At 48.6% G+C, this 18,938-nt stretch overlaps 1 protein-coding gene across 1 annotated transcript in view; it reads left to right on the top strand.

Annotated features, from left to right (window-relative positions):
- LOC101942026 (protein eva-1 homolog C) overlaps window positions 1–15,942 on the top strand; it is a 293,295-nt gene extending 277,353 nt beyond the window's left edge. The window contains exons 7-8 of the mRNA XM_024101094.3: window positions 3,023–3,193; window positions 14,566–15,942. Coding sequence (XP_023956862.2) covers window positions 3,023–3,193; window positions 14,566–14,936 — 542 coding nt within the window. The 3' untranslated portion in view covers window positions 14,937–15,942. The remainder of the gene's footprint in view (window positions 1–3,022; window positions 3,194–14,565) is intronic.
- The last annotated feature ends 2,996 nt before the right edge of the window (window positions 15,943–18,938 follow it).

Raw genomic sequence — 18,938 nt, 5'->3', positions numbered from 1 at the left:
ATACAGTTTTGTCATTGCACAACTACTTCATGACTTTGTGGCTTATGAGTTCCCTGTACCATTCCAGCAGTGAAGTACAGTAAGTGTCTGTCAGCACAGTACAATGATTACCATACAGCTTTAGAGCATGATCCTCCTTCACTAAAGTCAACGACAAAGCTCACACTGGCTTCAATGAGATTAAGGTTATGCTTTTATTCTGTAGAACATCTTTCATAAAAACTCTATCCCAAAATGCTTTGCAGCCTTAACTGATATAATTGCAAACAAGAAAAAAGGTCAGAGAAAGGCAGAGGCAACAGGTTTGAAATGGGATGCACACGTTGCAAAGATAAGGGGAGGTTGTTCCAAAGACTGGGAGCTGCAAAGGAGAAGGCTCTTACACCATCAGTGGTGACATAGAGAAGGCCAGCGACAGGCAAGGCATAGGGGAAGACAACATCCCTGAGGTAGGCATGGGGGAACGTGGGTGACTTTTAACCAGATCCTGGAGTGAATGGCGAGCCAGTGGACATGGATGACGACAGTGTATAGTGGTGGATGGCCCTTCCATGATATGCTTTAGTTGCAATAGAATAGATCTCTTTTCCTCCTGCATAACCCCTGTAGTTTTTTTCCACCCTTACTGGCTGATTGTACGATCCTACAGATTAGAAAACCAGTTCTGTGGCTTTATGGTGCTTGTTGCTGGAGTGTAGAGTGCTCAGACAACCATTCATTTAGGAACTTGTTTGACTGCACTAAGGCTCCACCGGAAAAAACAAAGAGCGGAACTCCTTTTACAGTTCAAAGTAGAGAAGTTATTCTTCACTTTGCCTCCTAGAAAACACGCCTATTGTGCAGTGTTCCACAGGACAGCTCCTAGTGCTCCTAAATCTGAGGTGGTTTTGAAAATTTCCCCTTTGGTGCCTCTCTTCAGGCATCCATGTTTGAAAAATTTTGCTTAAACGACTTGCCCAAGGTCACAGTCATTCAGTGGCAGAGTTGGAAACAGAACCCAAGTTTCCCCCAGCCGGTCCCCCATTCTAACAGCTAGACATCACCACAGCATCCAGCTCTAAGCAGTGAGGTTATTTCACCGCTGAATTTGGCACTGGTGTGACCGCTGCTGGAATACCGTGTCCAGATCTGGTGCCCACAATTCAAGCAGGGGGGAGGGATAGCTCAGTGGTTTGAGCATTGGCCTCCTAAACCCAGAGTTGTGAGTTCAATCCTTGAGGGGGCCACTTAGGGATCTGGGGTAAAATCAGTACTTGGTCCTGCTACTGAAGGGAGGGGGCTGGACTCAATGACCTTTCAGGGTCCCTTCCAGCTCTATGAGATAGGTATGTCTCCTTATTTATTTATAAGGGTGTTGATAAATTGGAGACAGTTCAGAGAAGAGCCAGGAGAATGATTAAAGGATTAGCAAACCTGCCTTATAAGGAGAGAGTCAAGGAGCTCAATCTATTTAGCACGACAAAGAGAAGATTATTAAGGGGGTGGACTTGATTACAATCTGTAAATAGCTACATGGGGATTGAATAGTGGGCTCTTCAATCTACCAGATCAAGGTCTAACACCATCCAATGGCTGGAAATTGAAGCTAGACAAATTCAGACAGGAAATAAGGCGTACATTTTTAACAGTGAGAGTAATTAACCATTGGAACAATTTGCCAAGGGTCGTGGTGGATTCTTCATCACTGACCATTTTAAAATCAAGATGGGGTGTTTTTTCTAAAAGAGCTGGTCTAGGCGTTATTCTGGGGCAGTTCTGTGGCCTGTGTTATACAGGATGTCAGAGTAGATGAGCACAATGGTCCCTTCTGGCCTTGGACTCGATGAATCTCTGAAGCCACACTAATAGGATGCAGCACCGCACAGGCATTTATCCACCTGAGCCATCGCCCCTGCCGACATTTTGAATTAACTTATTTCCCCCTCACTCCCAAAGCTTTGTCGCTGACCTCGGGGGCCACACAGCTTCCAGGCGCGTACAGTGTGAAATGAACAATGTAACCGTTCACCTTGGGTGTGAGCTGTGCAAATGCAAACACAGAGAGACAGTGAACAAACGTGGACTTTCATGCGCTGCAGGCTGGAGTTGAAAGTGACTTTGCTCCCGCAGCGGTAATGGTATTTCATGCACCAGAATTGTCAGTTTCCTGAACTTAATACTAGCAGATAAGTGGAAGCCAGATGCAATTGCCAGCTACTGTGCACTGTTTGTTTGCAGCCTGTACCAGATACACAGGGACAGGAGTCTTAACAGCCCTAGGATTTTGCACACTCACAGGTGGATGATGGAGCTCTCTCTATGGGCTGACTTTTTAATGTGTTTGAAACAATTAGTATTTTGCCATTGGTTGTGGTGTCTGCAGACAGATCAAGGTACAGCCAGTTCTTAGCAGGGATCTGATAAGGTCTGAAAGGGTCTCTTTCAGCCTCCTGGAATTAGCTGCCGTCTCAGCTCCAGTCTTCAACAAATAAAATCAAATCATTAACCCATGTTCCCTCACCTCTCTGAAGGGGAAATTATGTCTCAGCGAAACACAATGAGAGCATGCTTCTGAAGGAAGTCATAAACGCAGGCAAAGAGCCGCCCTTCCCTTAATAAGGCTGGAGGGAAAGCAGTACTGCTTGCCAGGTGTAGATCACTCTAGAATTACAGAGAGATGCAAGACCCTGTCTGTGTCTTCCAAGCCCATGTGCTGAGTTATTACACGTTTAGTGGAACCCAGCATTGATAAAGGCTCTTTGATTTACAAAAAAGATCAGCAACCTGATTATATATTTGCTGTGAAGCATCTGGGTGTGTCTAACGGGGGATGTGAAAGAGAAGGATAATGGGGAGAGGAGATGCTGCCTTGAATCCACCGTGTGCTTATAACCACGAAGGTCCAGCTGCCTAACTGTGGCAGATTTGGGGGGCATTTCCAGTGACTGGCTCCAGATTTCTGAATGCAGAGGCAGGTTCAATTACTTTAGGGCAGGGCAGGGCAGCGCTGAAACTGACGTGCCTGTTCCCTCACTCAAAACAGAGAAGAAGAAAGGGAGGTCGGCTACCTTTTACCCACTAGACAACACCCCCTTGCTGCTTCCCGTGGATGAGACACAGCGGCCAGTGGATAACAGCAGCATGGAGCCCGTGGGCGTTAGCACAGAGATGGCTTTGCTCAGCAACATCCTAGCAGCGTATTCCTTTATCACAGGTAGGTCTCTCACCTGCTTCTTCTGTGGGCTGCTGTGATGTCTTTTAAGACCCTCAGTGGGGCTGCCCCAGTGTAAGTGAGGGCAGGATCTGCCCCTTTGTATTTCTCTCAGAGGTTCATTTTCCCATTTGTCTCTCAGCAGGTTTTCCCTTGAAAGACCCGAACGGTGTAGCTCTAGATAGGGGTTGACTGTATATAACAGGCTGTATTGTGCTCTGCCTTCACTTGGGCTTGCTCTCATCTGAAGTTAAATACAATGTAATCTTAGATGCGGTATTATTTCTAATGTGCCTTTTTCCTTGAGATCAAACGCTGGCTCATTAAGAAGGCAAGCTTTTCCTGTAATTTGGAAAATGAGCGGCACTTAGATCATTACCCTGCTTAAGAGAATTTGGCTTATCTTCAGTGGAAGTGTGAAGGTGAAATTTCTGCTTAGTGTAATTATATATTTAAATCTAATTTAGGGAAAGTTTCCTCCGATCACAGCTTAGCTTTCATCCACATTTTTTCTTGTCATGTGTCTTTCATGTAACACAGGAGCTTTCTTCCATTTACATTTATTTTAGAGTCACTCTCATCATGAAGCTCTTCGGCCAGAATCACTGCTTGGGGGCAGCCAGGGTGTGGGCCCCTCATAGCAGAAAGCCTGCTAGAATTAGAGGCACGGTAGTGCAAGCTGTCCATGGCTCCCGTCTGTATCAGAGAGACCAGCGCTGGTTGGTGCTACCCGCAAAGTGGGTGGAGTCAGCCCCACAAAGCGTGGGGTCAGGCTGGCCAGGAGATGTACTGATTCACCACTTTCCTTAGTCCAGCTTCTGCTGGGGGAGAGAGGCTCCTCTGGAATTACAGTTGGAATTGCAAAACGACTGTCCCTGGACATGAGTCCCCTTTCCCCCGGCGTAACAGAGACAGGGCATGCAGTTTGTTGGCCCTTCATCGGGCAGGACTGAATCTCAACCCTTGGTTTTTTTAAAAATGCATACTTGTCTTGCTAAAAACGTAATGCCCAATTTTACAAAGACACGTGCAGGTGCGTAACTTTGCACATGATGAATAATCCCATTTACTGGAATGAGGCAAAGCCCAGGGAATCACGGGGATAAATCTTGCAGAATCAGGGCCAAAATTATTAAAACGCAAACAATTTTGAGCTTCTTTTTTCACGGCACAAAGCTTCGGTCACTTTTATTTCCTCTCGGTGCCATTCTCTGGTTCTCATGCACTAGCACAAGGCTGTTGTGTTTTGGTTCCCAGCACAAGGTTTGGCTTTTTAGTTTTGTCAAATGTACATAGATTCAGGAGAACGTTTCTGTGTATAGTTCTTTTTGTAACACTGGGGGGGAGGGATAGCTCAGTGGTTTGAGCATTGGCCTGCTAAACCCAGGGTTGAGAGTTCAATCCTTGAGGGGGTCACTTAGGGATCTGGGGGGAAAATCTGTCCTGCTGTGAAGACAGGGGGCTGGACTTAATGACCTTTCAAGGTCCCTTCCAGTCCTACATCTCTATGACTTAAAAAACAACAACCTTGGTGTTAAGTGCACAGTTCTGTTTCCCCCCCCCATCTGATGGCAGTATTGTGCTCTGACTTTTCAGGGTCCCTTTAAAGCAGAGATTCTTAATGTAGAAATAAATGTCCTTCATAAATTAAGGTTGAATATTACATGGTTCATAGATATGGACACCTGCACTGAAAGAACTGCAAAGAGCTGCTGTAAATGCATCCTCTATCTATCTGTTGCTCCCATCATCGTGGGATCTGAGAACCTCAACATCTTTAACATATTCAATCCTCACATTACCCCTGTGAGACAGGGAAATGCTACTATCCCCATTTTAAAGGTGGGGAACTCAGGACAGAGAGACTAAAGCCCAGATCCTCAAAAGGTATTTAGGCCCCTAGCTTCCACTGATTTCAACTTTAGATACACTCTAAACCAGGGGTGGGCAAACTACGGCCCGCGGGTTGCATCTGGCCCGCCAGCTGGTTTAATCGGTCCCTTGTGCTCCAGCCAGGGAGCAGGGTCAGGGGCCCCTCTGCGTGGCTCCCGGAAGCAGTGGTGTGTCCCCCCTTCGGCTCTTACGCGTAGGGGCAACGAGGAGGCTCCACTCTGCATGCTGCCCCCACCCCAAGCGCCGCCCCCGCAGCTCCCATTGGTTGGGAACCATGACCAATGGGAGCTGCAGGGGCGGTGCCTGCAGATGGGACAGCGTGCAGCAGAGCCGCCTGGCCGTGCCTCCGCGTAGGAGTGACATGCCACTGCTAGCGGGAGCTGCTTGAGGTAAGTGCCACTCAGGGCCTGCACCCCCGAGCCACTCCCTGGCACCCCAACCCATGCCCCAGCCCTGATCTCCCTCCTGTCCTCTGAACCCCTCGATCCCAGCCTGGAGCACCCTCCCGCACCCCAAACCACTCATCCCCAGCTCCACCCCAGAGCCTGCACTCGCAGACAGAGCCCCGACCCTCCCCCATGCCCCAACCCCCTGCCCCAGCCCTGATCCACCGCCTGCCCTCAAAACGCCTCAGTCCCAGCCCAGAGCACCCTCCTACACTCCCATCCCCATCCCAGAGCCCACGCCCCCAGCTGGAGACCTCACCTCCCTCCCCGCACTCTACCCTCACTGCCCCAGTCCCCTCCTGCACCCTGAACTCCTCATTTCTGGCCCGCACCCCCAGCCAGAGCCCTCACCCCCTCCTGCACCCTAACCCCAATTTTGTGAGCATCCATGGCCCACCATACAATTTCCATACCCAGATGTAGCCCTCAGGCCAAAAAGTTTGCCCACCCCTGTTCTAAACTCACACCTGTGAATGCTGGATCTTAGTCTGCCCAGAAAATATCCAGCATATCTGTGCAACTAAGGCTCCATCCCCACTGGAGTGCTACCCATGTTAAGGGGACTGTTTTAACCTTTCTGCTAATGTGGATTAAATACAGTTTAACAGGTCAAATAGACATAGTTAGAAATATAATGGTAACATAATAAAGGTTTGCATTTCTGTAGTGCCTCCCATTAAAAGCCCTGAAAGCATTTTACAAGCATTAATGAATTGTCAATAGAGATGCACTCAAGGCACAAACTCTGGCCCTGAATCTGAATCCTTCTTCCACTAGCTTCCCTGCCCCCATTTTTGGATTTGGGGGTTAGTTGATTATGAGAGAAGTCAGACATGAAATTTGGTCTGAGATCTAAAGTTTGCCAAAGTTGTAGCTCAAATCTAGGAATTTGGCCTGGAGACGTCTCTAATCCTCACACCTTCCCTGTAAAGTAGGTTATTATTGATATTGTCATTTTATATTTGGGAAAAATTAAAGTGACCCACGCAAGGACTTACAGTGAGTCAGGGAAAACTGGGACTAGAATCCAGGTCTTTTGACTATGCTAAAAGCACCATGGACTGTGTTTCCTTTTTCCACAGTAGAACTCTGGCCTATATTTTTCTGCTAGATTTAGGGCTGTTCGGTGCTGGTGAACTGGTTGCGCTACCAGTAAAGACACAAGGGCTATAGGTGACGATTTTTTAAAAAAACATTCTCTTTTGGGGGCCTGTCCTGCAAGGTGATGTGCACCCTCAGTCCCCACTGAAGTCTATGGGAGTTGTGGGCCCTCCGTGTTTCACAGCACCGTGCTGCTGCACACCTGTCTGTCGTGCCTCCAAGCAACAGACAAAAACAGGGCTGAAGCTTCATTTCCTGACTACAGCTGCTTCCCGTCCCAGCTTGAGGAAAGCCATTCGGAAGCTGCAAGCATTTCCAGACCAAATCCGTGGGAAGTGGGTGGGCAGCTGCAGATGGAGAGATGGCAAACACCTGCCACTAGCACCTGTTGGCATTTACCGTGTCGTGCAGCAGGTGGGAAGGTTAGATGCAAATGCAAAGGGACGGGTCCTGGCCACCCCCTGTATCTTTTTGGCTGAAGTCTGTGTGTAAAGATGTAATGTTCCTATTAATGGCAGAGGAGTGCAAAAAGCCAGTATAGTATAGCAGGTCACTGAACCACTTGTGGGAGTGTTTGCTTTCTTTATCAATCTGCTCATGGCACTCCAAGCGATTAGTCAGGGTCCTTTAGCATTCCAGCCACAAAGGAATTTGTGTTTGTTTGTTTCATGCAACCCCACAGAACTTTTAAAGTAATATTTCTATAGAAATCTGCAAAGGGGACAAATGGGGGGGGGCACCATAACTCCCCCATAAACAGCAACGTGCTGCCAATGTGGTAACAAGCGGTTCCCGCTCAGACCAACTTCCCTCTGAAATTGCTGGTGCCAGAAGTTAGACGGGGGCTCCCTGCGAGTCCCCTCCATTACATCACTGTCCTAACATGGGGAGTTCAACTGGCTGCTGTGCCTTGGAAGAGATGCAGCGAGCGCACAGCGCAGCGAGCGACGTTAATGAGAAACTCCTCCTCCCCGCTGAGCTCTCGGAGGGCCTGATGCCATCACAGGAAATCAGATGCAGTTTTGCCCAGATTAATTTTTATTTATTAAAACGACAAGAAGAAAATAAAGCACTATAAGAGCAATAACAACCTTGGCCTGGGCCATGTCCTGGAGAATTAATGACCGTCTGGGCTGATGCTCCCAGCTGATCATTAGCCCACAGGAAATAGCCTCAATAATTGTTGTTTACTTGGTTTCTTTTTAAAAAAACGTGTTTCTAATTTTGGCTGGTGTGGAGCGTCTAGAAAAGTGTGTGCGTTCCATACACAGGGAGAGGGGAGGCACGTGCCTTTTGGCTACATACATTAAAAGAAGTGATTTCGCAGTCTTCAGTCAACGACCTTTTCAGCTGCATGCCCAGCCCAGAAAGAGAGGCACCATAAAGGGGGAGAGTTAATCACTGCTAAGGAGATTGCATGGCGCTCCAGGATGGGTCTTGAATACCGTGGTGGGGAAAATGTAACTCACAGATGTCATCTGAAACGGAGGGAGGAATCTCTTACAGTGGATAATACTGTAAACCTGGACTTCTTCACACCAAGGGGCATATGGAACAATCTACCAAATGGATATTGATACCCATCCTACGCACGATCTATACTGAGGGGAAGGATACTAGGAGATCTGAGTTCAATTCCCTGCTCTGCTCATGACTTCCTCTGTGACCTTGGGAAAATCATGTAAGCCTGAATGCACAAAAGGAATTAGCTGCCTACATCCTAGTTTTGGCTCCACTGCAATGCACAAAACTCCTGCTGAAACCCTGCTTAAATTTTTTTAGGGTAGAAGTTCCCTGGGCACCTATGTTTCTGTCTCTGCTGCCTCTTTCTGGGTACCTATCTCCTGCCTAAGCCCCAGAGCAATTCACAAACCAGGGAAGACAGGCGTTTATCCGATCCGGTAGGGATGCTTAGAAGCCGCCTAGTGGATTGGGTTCCAGGGAAAATCTGGGTTGGGGGTGCCCATCTTTTTTATAACTTTTAGCCCCATGGTTAGAGCACTTGCCCGGGAGGTGGGAGATCCTGCCTCAATTCCCCTCCCTCTGCCTAAAGGGGAGAAGGGATCTGAACAGAAGTCTCTACCACTCACACGTGTGCGTGTCTTGAACACAGGCCAGCAGGACAGTATGATGTAGGGCTCCCTCAAGCTCTCCTTTCACTGTGGATAAATAATGAAATCTATTGGATTAGGGGGACTAGATCCCAGGTGGGTGCCCTAACCTCTGGACTATAGGCTCATTCTTGTGTTCTTGCCCAATGACTATTTAAATATTAATCCACAGTGGAATAGAAATAAGGATTTAGGTACCTAACATGCATTCAGGACCCAATGCCTCAGTTCCTCAACAGTCAACTAGGGTTAACAGCACGTCCCTATCTCGCCAGGGTGTTGTGAGGATAAATACATTCAAGATTTTGAAGTGCTCAGTTAATGGATTTTAGTGTATGTGCTGGATTGACAATCCAGGACAGAAAACCACTATTTAGCCACCTGGCAACAACAGTCTTGCCAGCATGCTTCAACTCTGCTCTGGAAGGACTGAGGGAGAGAGCGTGTGTTAGTCTCTGATAGGATTGCCAACTTTCTAATTGCACAAAACCAAAAACCCTTGCCCTGCCCCTTCTCTGAGGCCCCGCCCCCACTCACTCCAGCCCCTCTCTCTCCGTCGCTCGCTCTCCCCCACCCTCACTCACTTTCACTGGGCTGGGGCAGGGGTTGGGATGCAGGAGGAGGTGAGGGCTCTGGGTGGGGCCAGAAATGAGGGGTTCAGGGTGTGGGATGGGGCTGAGGGCTGGGGAAGGGGTTTGGGGTGTGGGAGTGGGTGCGGGGTGTGGGTTCCAGGAGGGAGTATGGGTGTAGGAGGGGGCTCAGGGCTGGGGCAGGGGGTGGGGGTGCAGGCTCTGGGAGGGAGTTAGGGTGCGGGAGGGGGTTCCGACCTGGGGCAGGGTAGATTCAGGGTGTGGGCTCCAGCCGGGTGGCATTTACCTCAGGCGGCTCCCGGTCGGTGGCACAGTGGGGCTAAGGAAGGTTCCCTGCCTGCTTTGGCTCTGTGCTGCTCCTGGAAGCGGCCGCCATGTCCGGCCCCTAGGCGAAGGCGCAGCCAGGTGGCTCTGCGCCGCGCACACTGCACACATCTGCAGGTGCTGCCTCCACAGCTCCCATTGGCCGCTGTTCTCGGCCAATGGGAGCTGCGGAGCTGGCGCTTGAGGTGGGAGCAGCGCGCGGAGGTTCCCTGATTGCACCTGTGCCTAGGGGCTGCAGGGACATGCCAGCCACTTCCACGGAGCTGTGCAGAGCCAGGGTAGGCAGAGAGCCTGTCTTAGCCGTGCCGTGCCGCCGACCAGACTTTTAACAGCCCAGTCAGAAGTGCTGTCCGGAGCCGCCAGGGTCCCTTTTTCACCGGGCGTTCCAGTCGAAAACCGGACGCCTGGCAAACCTAGTCTCTGAGGCAACATTTTTCAAAAGGGCCCTGTGTGACTTGGGAGCCGAAATCCCACTGAATTTCACTCAGCTTTGGTCTACATTAGGAACTTATGGGCGGTATCAGTACGAAAATCCACACCTCTAAGGGACATTGTTATACTGAGCTTTCCTCCAGTGTGGACAGTGCTATGTTGATGGAAGGGCTTCTCGAGCTAGCTACTGCCTCTTGGGGAGGTGGAGCACCTACGCCAACGGGAGAAGCTCTTCCATCAGTGTAGGTTGCATCTCCATTAAGTGCGACAGTGGCACAGCTGTGCTGCTGCAGCACTGCAAGTGTAGACAAGCCCTGTGTCCCTTGAGGCCTCGCTCCCTAAAGGTAGTTAGAGGCCTAACTGCCCCTGAAACCCGTTGGAACTCGGCGCCTGAGTGCCTTTGAGGAGCTGGGTCTCAGGCACTCCGGAACTGGTTCCCTGTGCTAATACGGTCCTTGTAGCCTGGCGACAGGCGTGCCAATTAGTGCCCAGTCTGATATTGTGCTTTATCATCTGCCTACTGGAATCTGGACTGACACTACCAAGTCCTTTCACTAGACAGCCAACAGATGCTTATAGCACTGAGGCAGTCTGAACCTGAACTGTGCAGTGACCTTCTCCTGACCTGGCCCCTACTGCTTCCTGCCCTTCCTGTCTGCCTCTGCAAACATTCCCCATCCTTCCCCCTGTTGTAGGGGGAGCCCTTAAAGGGACAATGCCCCTTTTCTTCCAGCCAGTGGGTCAGAGGAACCCTCCCTCCCCCCCAATATGGAAAGTTGCAGTGAGCACATTTATTTTTAAATGCGTAGTTAGAGTCTGAAGTCCATCCCCCTCCCCGCAGTCACACCCTGAAACTGCTCTGAAAAAAGCCCCTTACACTTAACAGACTTCAAGTGCATAGGTGTGGCCATTCTCAGGGCAACAGCTGTGAGTCTGTATTCAATAGGAGGAATTCTGCTTGATGAAAGACCACAAAATATGGCCCTCAATTAAGATTGTCAAGGATTGATCTGTATTGTTCGATTTTTAAAGCAAGTCACTCATGTCTAATGTCCTGGATAGTGCAGTTTCCTATTAACTCTAACACACACACACACACACACACACACACACACACTCACACACAGCTCAGTGGGGTCCTGGTTCATGACCTACTGCCACTCCTGATTGTTACCACTGTACAAATAATAATACTAATAATATTTTCAAAAATGACTAGTGATTTGGGGTGCTTTCGTGTTCGACTGCCAAACCTGAAATGCCTTAAAAGAGGCCGGAGTTTCCGAAAGGCTGAAAACACACCCTCTGAAAGTTAGCCCCCCCCCTTTAGGGTGTCTCAAGTTGGCCACCCAAAAATGGAGGCGCCCCAAATTATTAGTCACGTTTCAAAATCCAGAATCTTGGCCATCGATGATTTAGCTGTTTCAGAACTATGTTGTTGGCCTAAATTGCCTCTTTGCTGTGCAAAAAAGGCCCAAGGTTTGGGAGGATGGTTGCTGTATGACTGGGTTGGCCATATAAACTGATAAATGCCAGGTCTGCAGGGCTACGGTTCAATGAAAGAGTCCAGCTTGTATCCAGCATTTAAGAATGCTGATGGCGTAACTAATATAGCTCATGAATACCAGCAGAGCCCAAAGATTCAATTACTGCATTGGTACTGAATGAAGGACTGTCTGTTTAGAGTTGTGTGTAGTGTATGAAAAATTACTGGCTAACAAGCAATCTAATTTCAGCTCTCTCACTAGCTGCCCAGGGTTGCTAGAACGGCGGAGAAAGTGAGTGTGGAAGAAAGAAGGAAACTGGCAAAAGGGAAAGAGAAAAAATGTTTTCAGTCCATTCCGGGCGCCACACGCTGCTTTTTAGGAATTGTGGCAAAAGCGTGAGCTGGGGAACTGATGATGCAACATGTATATATTTTTTAAAATGAGCCTGTATGTGTATGTGAATTTAGTGTTCCTACAGGTGAGGTTCGTCTAATCATATTAGCCAGGCACAGATTAGGCAAACCATAAGCAAGTTCGGCCAGTGCAAATCAGCCCAGCTAACCCCTTCTCTTCCAGTCCTCGGAGCCCCTCCGTGTGTTCACTTGAAAATAAAGTTTAGGGGTGAAGTTAATTTCTGCACAAAATAACAACCCACCTGGATCCTGCAACCCAAAAGGCAATTTCAAGGGAATATGGGATGGGATGGAGCAGTTTACTCGGGGATGTTCAAGCCAATGGGTGTTAGGCACCTAACTCCCTTAGGTCCCTTTGAAAATCCCAGTCCTAAGGAATCTCTAATCTCATCCTGTTTTTGTTTATTTGTGTAGTGCCAGCAGCAGGATCAGGTGCTTTGTAGGGAGGGATGAAGACGAAGGGTGACATCCTGGCTCCATTTAAGTCAATAGCAATTTTACTAGCATTTCACCCAAGCTCTCTGCCCCCAAAGAGCAATCGAAATAGAGACCTGACAAACAAAGCAGGGTGCCAGAGCAGCAACAGACTGCAGTGCAATTGAACAGTGAGACTCAGCACCCAGTTTGTCAGTTCCATGGATTGCAATATCTTTGCTCTCGCGTCTCTGTTTCAGTCAGTTAGAACCCCATGGCGGGAGGTCGGGTTCATGAGCCTCCTTAGAGAAATGTGGTGTTAAGAAAGGGCTTGAACAGGGAGGGAGTGAAGCAGATGGACTGTATCAAGTAGCGGGGCCCAGGTAGATGGGGCAGCTTGAAAGAAGGCCCAGAGATAGGAAAGGAGGAGGCACAAAGTGGGCACTTGGTCTCATAGCTTGTGAAGAGTGAAGGGGATCGGGGGCGGGGTGAGTAGAAACAGAAGCAGAGGAGTGACCACCTGAATGCATAGGGCCTTGAAGGCAAAGACGAGGCATTTAAATTGGATCCAGACAGTGAGGGGGTGAAGCTGATGGAGGCAGCTGAAGAGGGCCTGAGCTATGGTTTTTATTGCAGTGGGGAAAGTATTGCAAAGCTTCATGCTGAATAAAGGGCAGTATGCCTGTCACATTACATCAAACACCGTATCAAGTGTCCTGTTCAGGATTCTTCCCCTTACTGCTTGCTCTAGCTGTGCCATGGGCATCTTCAGGTATTGGCCTTCGCAGTGACCTTTAACCTCATTCAAACCCAGATTCACGGTCCGATGCTATGGAGCATTTAAAAATATGCTTTGTTGTTTAATTTGTGGCCCCATATTTCAAGGGAGTATTAGATGCAATGGACTTGAGATTATTACGTTGAGATCAAGACTGAAATCGGGTGTATTATTTGAATTTACAAATGGGGTATGCCCCATCCCCCACTATATACTTCAGGACTGATTCAGCCAAATAAACACCTCCAATAATGCCCCCAGCTGTTACACACTAGAAATCTCCTTAAAGTGATTTTAGGGATGTTTCCTACTTGACTTCTGAAAACTCCACTTGAAGGAAACCAGACCTAGAGGACCCAATTCTGCTCTCATTTCTAAGGGTGTAATGGGATCCAGTGAAGGCAGAGTTGGCCTGAAGGGGACAGACATCTTCCAGAGCCTGAAGGCCAGATTCTCAGCTGGTGTAAAATGTCACAGCTCCACCACTGACTTCAATGGAGCTGCACCAGATCTGAGGATCTGTCCCCAAAGTTTGATTCCCATGCAGGGCTCCGACTTGAATTAACAGGATTGAATTTGGCTCCAGCTATTTTGCCTAGTTCATCTTCATCCTTTGTTGGATCAACTGCTTTGTTGCTATAACACTTAAATGGGACAAGGTGATTCAGCCCATAGAAATTATCATAATTACACGTCTACAAAATCCAATGCATAAGCAATACAAAAAAAAGACGACAGTTTAATATACAATATGGATCCTTCAAAGTCTCATTATATCTTCTCAGAAACGTTTTTTATGCGGAATCTGTCAAGTTAATGCCCTGGCTCCATGTATTTTGGGGTCTCACATCAGCAGTACATTTCTGTGGTCTGGGCAGAAAGCCAGCACGTTTGCCTTAGATAAGCAAATGAATGCTATGAATAGATCATTTCCCACTTCCTTGGTGCAAGGCTTGCCATTTCAGCTGTGCAAAGGTGCAGACAGAAGCATTAGAGCTTTATAATCATCTTTATTCCTTGGCCAATAATGTATGGGACAGAAAGGTGCACTTAGTCACTGCCGACTGTGCGGCTTGCTGAATAGGCACATAGGCAGTGGAGTTAGCATTTAATCTGGTGGGCTGCTCCTTTAAAATATTGGACGGCTTTAGGACATAAGTAGCTCATGGTGTGTCTGCAGTAAATGCCTCAGGCACATGTTCTACCACTGGATCCCATTGACTCCATTGGGGTGATGCAGCATAAGCTTTGGAAGTACCATCATGAAACCAGGAGACGAGCTGAACCTCCGTAGAAACTTGTTCTGTTTGAACTTGTGCAGCTGCCCCGTGTGACCAAGTTATTTTATGCCTTGTCCTCTGAGAATCATTTCTTTTCTCCTTGCAGAAAATCCTGAGCGTGCCGCTCTGTATTTCGTCTCTGGGGTATGCATCGGACTCATCTTGACCCTGTTGGCCTTGGTGCTGAAGGTGTCCTGCCGAACTGACTGCAAGCAATCCCCGGGGAAAAAGCCACCTCGGGAGCCGGAGAGCGACAGCGACAGCAGTGACAGTGAGGATGATTCGGACACCACTTCGGACCTGTCGGCCCGCAGGCACCGCAGGTTCGAAAGGACTTTGAACATGAACGTCTTCACCTCGGCCGAGGAGCTGGAGAGGGCTCAGAGGCTGGAAGAGCGAGAGCGCATCATCCGGGAGATATGGATGAATGGGCAGCCGGACATTCCGGGGACCAGAAGCCTGAACCGCTACTACTAAGTGTTGGGAAATCCCACAGGCCGGTACTGCAGCCTAGGTCTTCCTGGGCCTGCTAAAGAGGAGAGAGAGGAAAGGAGTGTTACATTGGAGTCTCCCCTTTTCCTTTCAGAAGGGCTAACTGGAGCAGCGTGGATGGACAGCAATAAAGCTTTCACCTTCCCCTTTTCCCTGACATATTGCTACCGACACCAGGAAATCACCCCCCAGTATTTTCTCTCTGGAATCAGTCTGGTTACAGCAGAGGTGGATGCCAGCTTCTCTTCTTGGTGTAGTTCAACGGTGGGTGGGAGGCATGCAAGTAAAGCCCTCCCCCAGCTCTTGGAAGTTGAACGTGCTACGGTACAAACGCTGCTCTCATGCTTGCCAGGGAAACCATCAGTGTTCTGCTTTCCCCAAAGATTTCAGGAGAATCGAAAGCAAACTGAGACTGTGTGTCCACCAAAGGAAAGATAACATGGGGAGGGAGGCACAAGCGCATGATGAATGACTGTCTTGTGACTTTATAAGATGTGGGGATTCTTATGCCATGAAATCATCTTGGTGCTTGGACGTTCAACAGTGTGTCCTGTTATTTAAGATGGTGTTTTAATCTGCTGGCAGCATTTTTTTTATTGACACCTCAGGGATAAAATCCTTTTTTAAAAAGATGTTTCCCCTTCTTCTTCCCCACAAACCAACCTGCTCCCACCAGGGAAATTATGGTATTATAGGAGATGTGTCAGTGATCAGTGAAATGTTAAACAGCCTCAAAGAGGTTGAAAGGGGTTTTGTTTGTTTTGAATTGATATATATATATATATATTTGAAGAGGCTGCACAGCAATGTGCCTTATTCTTTTTTATTGTTAAACTACAGTTTTCCATGGATAGTGATGCACAATGTTTTATATATTTTATTAAAAAAATAAAAGAAAAGGTTTGTATTTACAAGAGGAAAACGGGGATGAAATGGGTCAAATACGCCAGGAGGATGGGAAATAAATGCGAAATAAACTCTGCTTTGTTTATATCTGTTTTAATTTGCATCCTTGCTCCTGGCTCATGCTTCGCTGCAGTAAGATACTTTGGAAGAACAACAAGCTTTTGCAGCCACTCAAAGCTGATGCAAGTGTCTAAGGCAGTGGTAGGCAACCTGCGGCCCGCAGGTTGCCCACCACTGGTCTAAGGGTACGTCTACACTGCAAAAGAAGGTGTGTTCTTAACTCAGGTTAGTCAACGCAGGTTAAAAAAGCAGTGAAGATACAGCAACTTGGCTTTTAACTTGGGTTTTCACACACACACACACACACACACACACACACACACACACACACACACACACACACCCCTCCCTCCCTCTCTACCTACCTGAGGTGGCACCAAACATGGTGCGTGGCTAGCTAGTTCTTGCTCACATGCTCAGGGTCTAACTGATCATCATATGTGGGGTCAGGAAGGAATTGTCCCCCTGGTTAGATTGACAGTGACTTTGAGGGAGGAGGTTGTCTTCCTCTTCAGCGTGTGGGTGGGGATCGCTGCCAGGATTATCTGGGTATATGTCAATCATTTCCCGGCCATTGCAGGGCTACACCTCAGTCCCTCCTATTTCCTGCCTGTGGCACTTCATAGCCTAATCTCTTTTGAGACGCAATATTTGGTTTAATTTTGGTGGGTGGGTTTAGTGTGTTGATGCTGAGTGATGATGGTGGCCTGTGATATACAGGCGGCCAGACTACATGATCAGGTGGTCCACTCTGGCCTCAAACTCTATGACATACCCTAAATAGCCGTTAAATCCTATCCATGCCTAGGGCACCTCTCACACCCTTACGCACCCTTTTCCATTGTTCTCTGAGCACATCAACCTATTTCAGTGGTGCCTGCTTCCATGAACAGCTGCTCTATGGATCAGTTCTATAAAGGCTTGTTCCAAAGCTCCTTGAAGTCAGTGGAGCGACTTCCCTTGATTTCAAGGTGTTTTGAATATACCCCAACATCCCAAGCCTTGCTGGGTGCTTGATAGTGACAGATGCCAGTGTTAAATTAATAAACTTGAGAAACATTAAAAAAAAAACCTTAATATTCATTAGCACATTTTAGTGCTTCATGAATAGTATATGCTAGTTTTTATTAGCTGGGTCATAACTCTGCAGTGAACACATTAACTCAGGTTCTTACTCTGGTGTTGCTCCTATCTCCTCCATCCCATCCACATACACAACCCTTTCACACCAGTTTGGTGAGACTTTGAACCTGGGCCATAGGGCCCATCTGGGTATAGGCTTGAGCTTGGGTTCTGCTTCCACTTGGGCTGGTAGCCTGCCCACTTTGCAGTGAGGACGCAGACTAAATCACTCAGATGCTGATAATTTGCCAAGGCCTTCCCATACTTGCCCCAGAAGGACAGACAAGTTCTTCTTCGAGTGCTTGTTCATGTCCATTCCAATCAGGTGTGTGCACGGTAGCTGGAAGATTTTTCCCTTAGCAGCATCCATCAGGTTGACCTGGGCGCCCCCTCTAATCGCGCCTTTATGGCGCTCAATATAGAGCCCTGCCGACTCGCCACCCCCTCAGTTCCTTCTTACCGTCAGAGATGGCTAGCTGGAACTTCCCATAGTCCCCTAGGACAGAGGCGGCTCCGGTTTCAGGTCCAGCTTCGGCGCCGACATCAGCTTCGGTGCCAGCATCAGCTTCGGTGCTGCCGCTATTACCGGCGCCGGCTTCAACAGTGGCTCCTGCGCCACCAACAGCGGCTCCAGTAAGTGACTACATTCGGTGCCGACAGCCCCAGCACTAAGCATGACATCATCCATGGCGGCCAGTATGGGACAGCTTAGACATGATCGTAACCCTGCCTCGCCCAGTACTCAACTCCCTCCTGTGGTGGCTTGACCCACAGGGAGTATATGCACGAGTCCCCTTCACTCAAAGAAGAAAAAAATGGTTACTCACCTTCTTGTAACTGTTGTTCTTCGAGATGTGTTCATGTCCATTCCAATATCCACCCATCTACCCCGCTGTCAGAGTAGCCAGCAAGAAGGAACTGAGGGGGTGGCGGGTCGGCAGGCTTTATATTGAGTGCCATGGAGGTGCGACTTCAGGGAACGCCCAGGCCGACCCGACGGATGCTGCTAGGGGGAAATCTTCCAGCTACTGTGCACATGCACACACACCTGATTGGAATGGACATGAACAACACATCTTGAAGAACAACAGTTACGAGAAGGTGAGTAACTGTTTTTTCTCCCACAATTCACCGGGAAAGAATCAGAGAGTGGCTTAGCTTGCAATGTAGCTACACACCTGGGGGAGGCTAACCCGGGTGCTAATCACCCAAGTTAACTCTGCAATGAAGACATACCTTAAAGGGCTGGTGCTCAGGCATCACTTAGGAGCTTTCAACCATTCCACTCTCTGTGTTGCAAAGTGCTGATAAAGGAAATGGTGATGAAAAGCACCGAGCACCCTTAGCCCCCGCTGAAGTCACTGGGAGTTGAGGACACACAGCCCCTCCCAGGAAGCACTTTTCACATTTGCAAGGATTTACCTTTCATGCTAGACCACTCGCACCTGAATGCATCCAACAGCCTTTCTGGGATTAATGTCTTTGCTTGCGAGGTCTGAACCAGCTGGGGGTCTAAGCAGCCACATGACATTCCTTTAGCTGATTGAAAATAGGTTAAAGCAGGGCTGACCACACCTGCCCTCTCACAGCAACTGCCCAATAAGAACCAAGCTGAGCAACTGCAGCTGGTCTCACTCGTGACTTCAAGCAACAGGAGGCTGGACTGGCCGGCCATGGGTCTGAACAGCCATTGCAGATACAAGGGCAAAAACCTGTCGCTGGTTATAGGCAAAGTAGGCAGCTGCCTTGGGTGGCAGATTTCTGAGGGCTGGTCTACACTACCGCTAACGTCAATCTAACTTATGTCACTCAGGGGTGTGAAAAAGATCCCCTCCCCCCCACCCCCCCCGGCGCGATCTAAGTTACAGCGACCGAAGCGCTGTCCACCCCGGCGCAATG

The sequence above is a fragment of the Chrysemys picta genome, chromosome 3 (genome assembly GCF_011386835.1).
Source record: "Chrysemys picta bellii isolate R12L10 chromosome 3, ASM1138683v2, whole genome shotgun sequence".
NCBI classification, from domain to species: Eukaryota; Metazoa; Chordata; order Testudines; family Emydidae; genus Chrysemys; species Chrysemys picta.
This window is presented reverse-complemented; position numbering and strand designations above follow the sequence as displayed.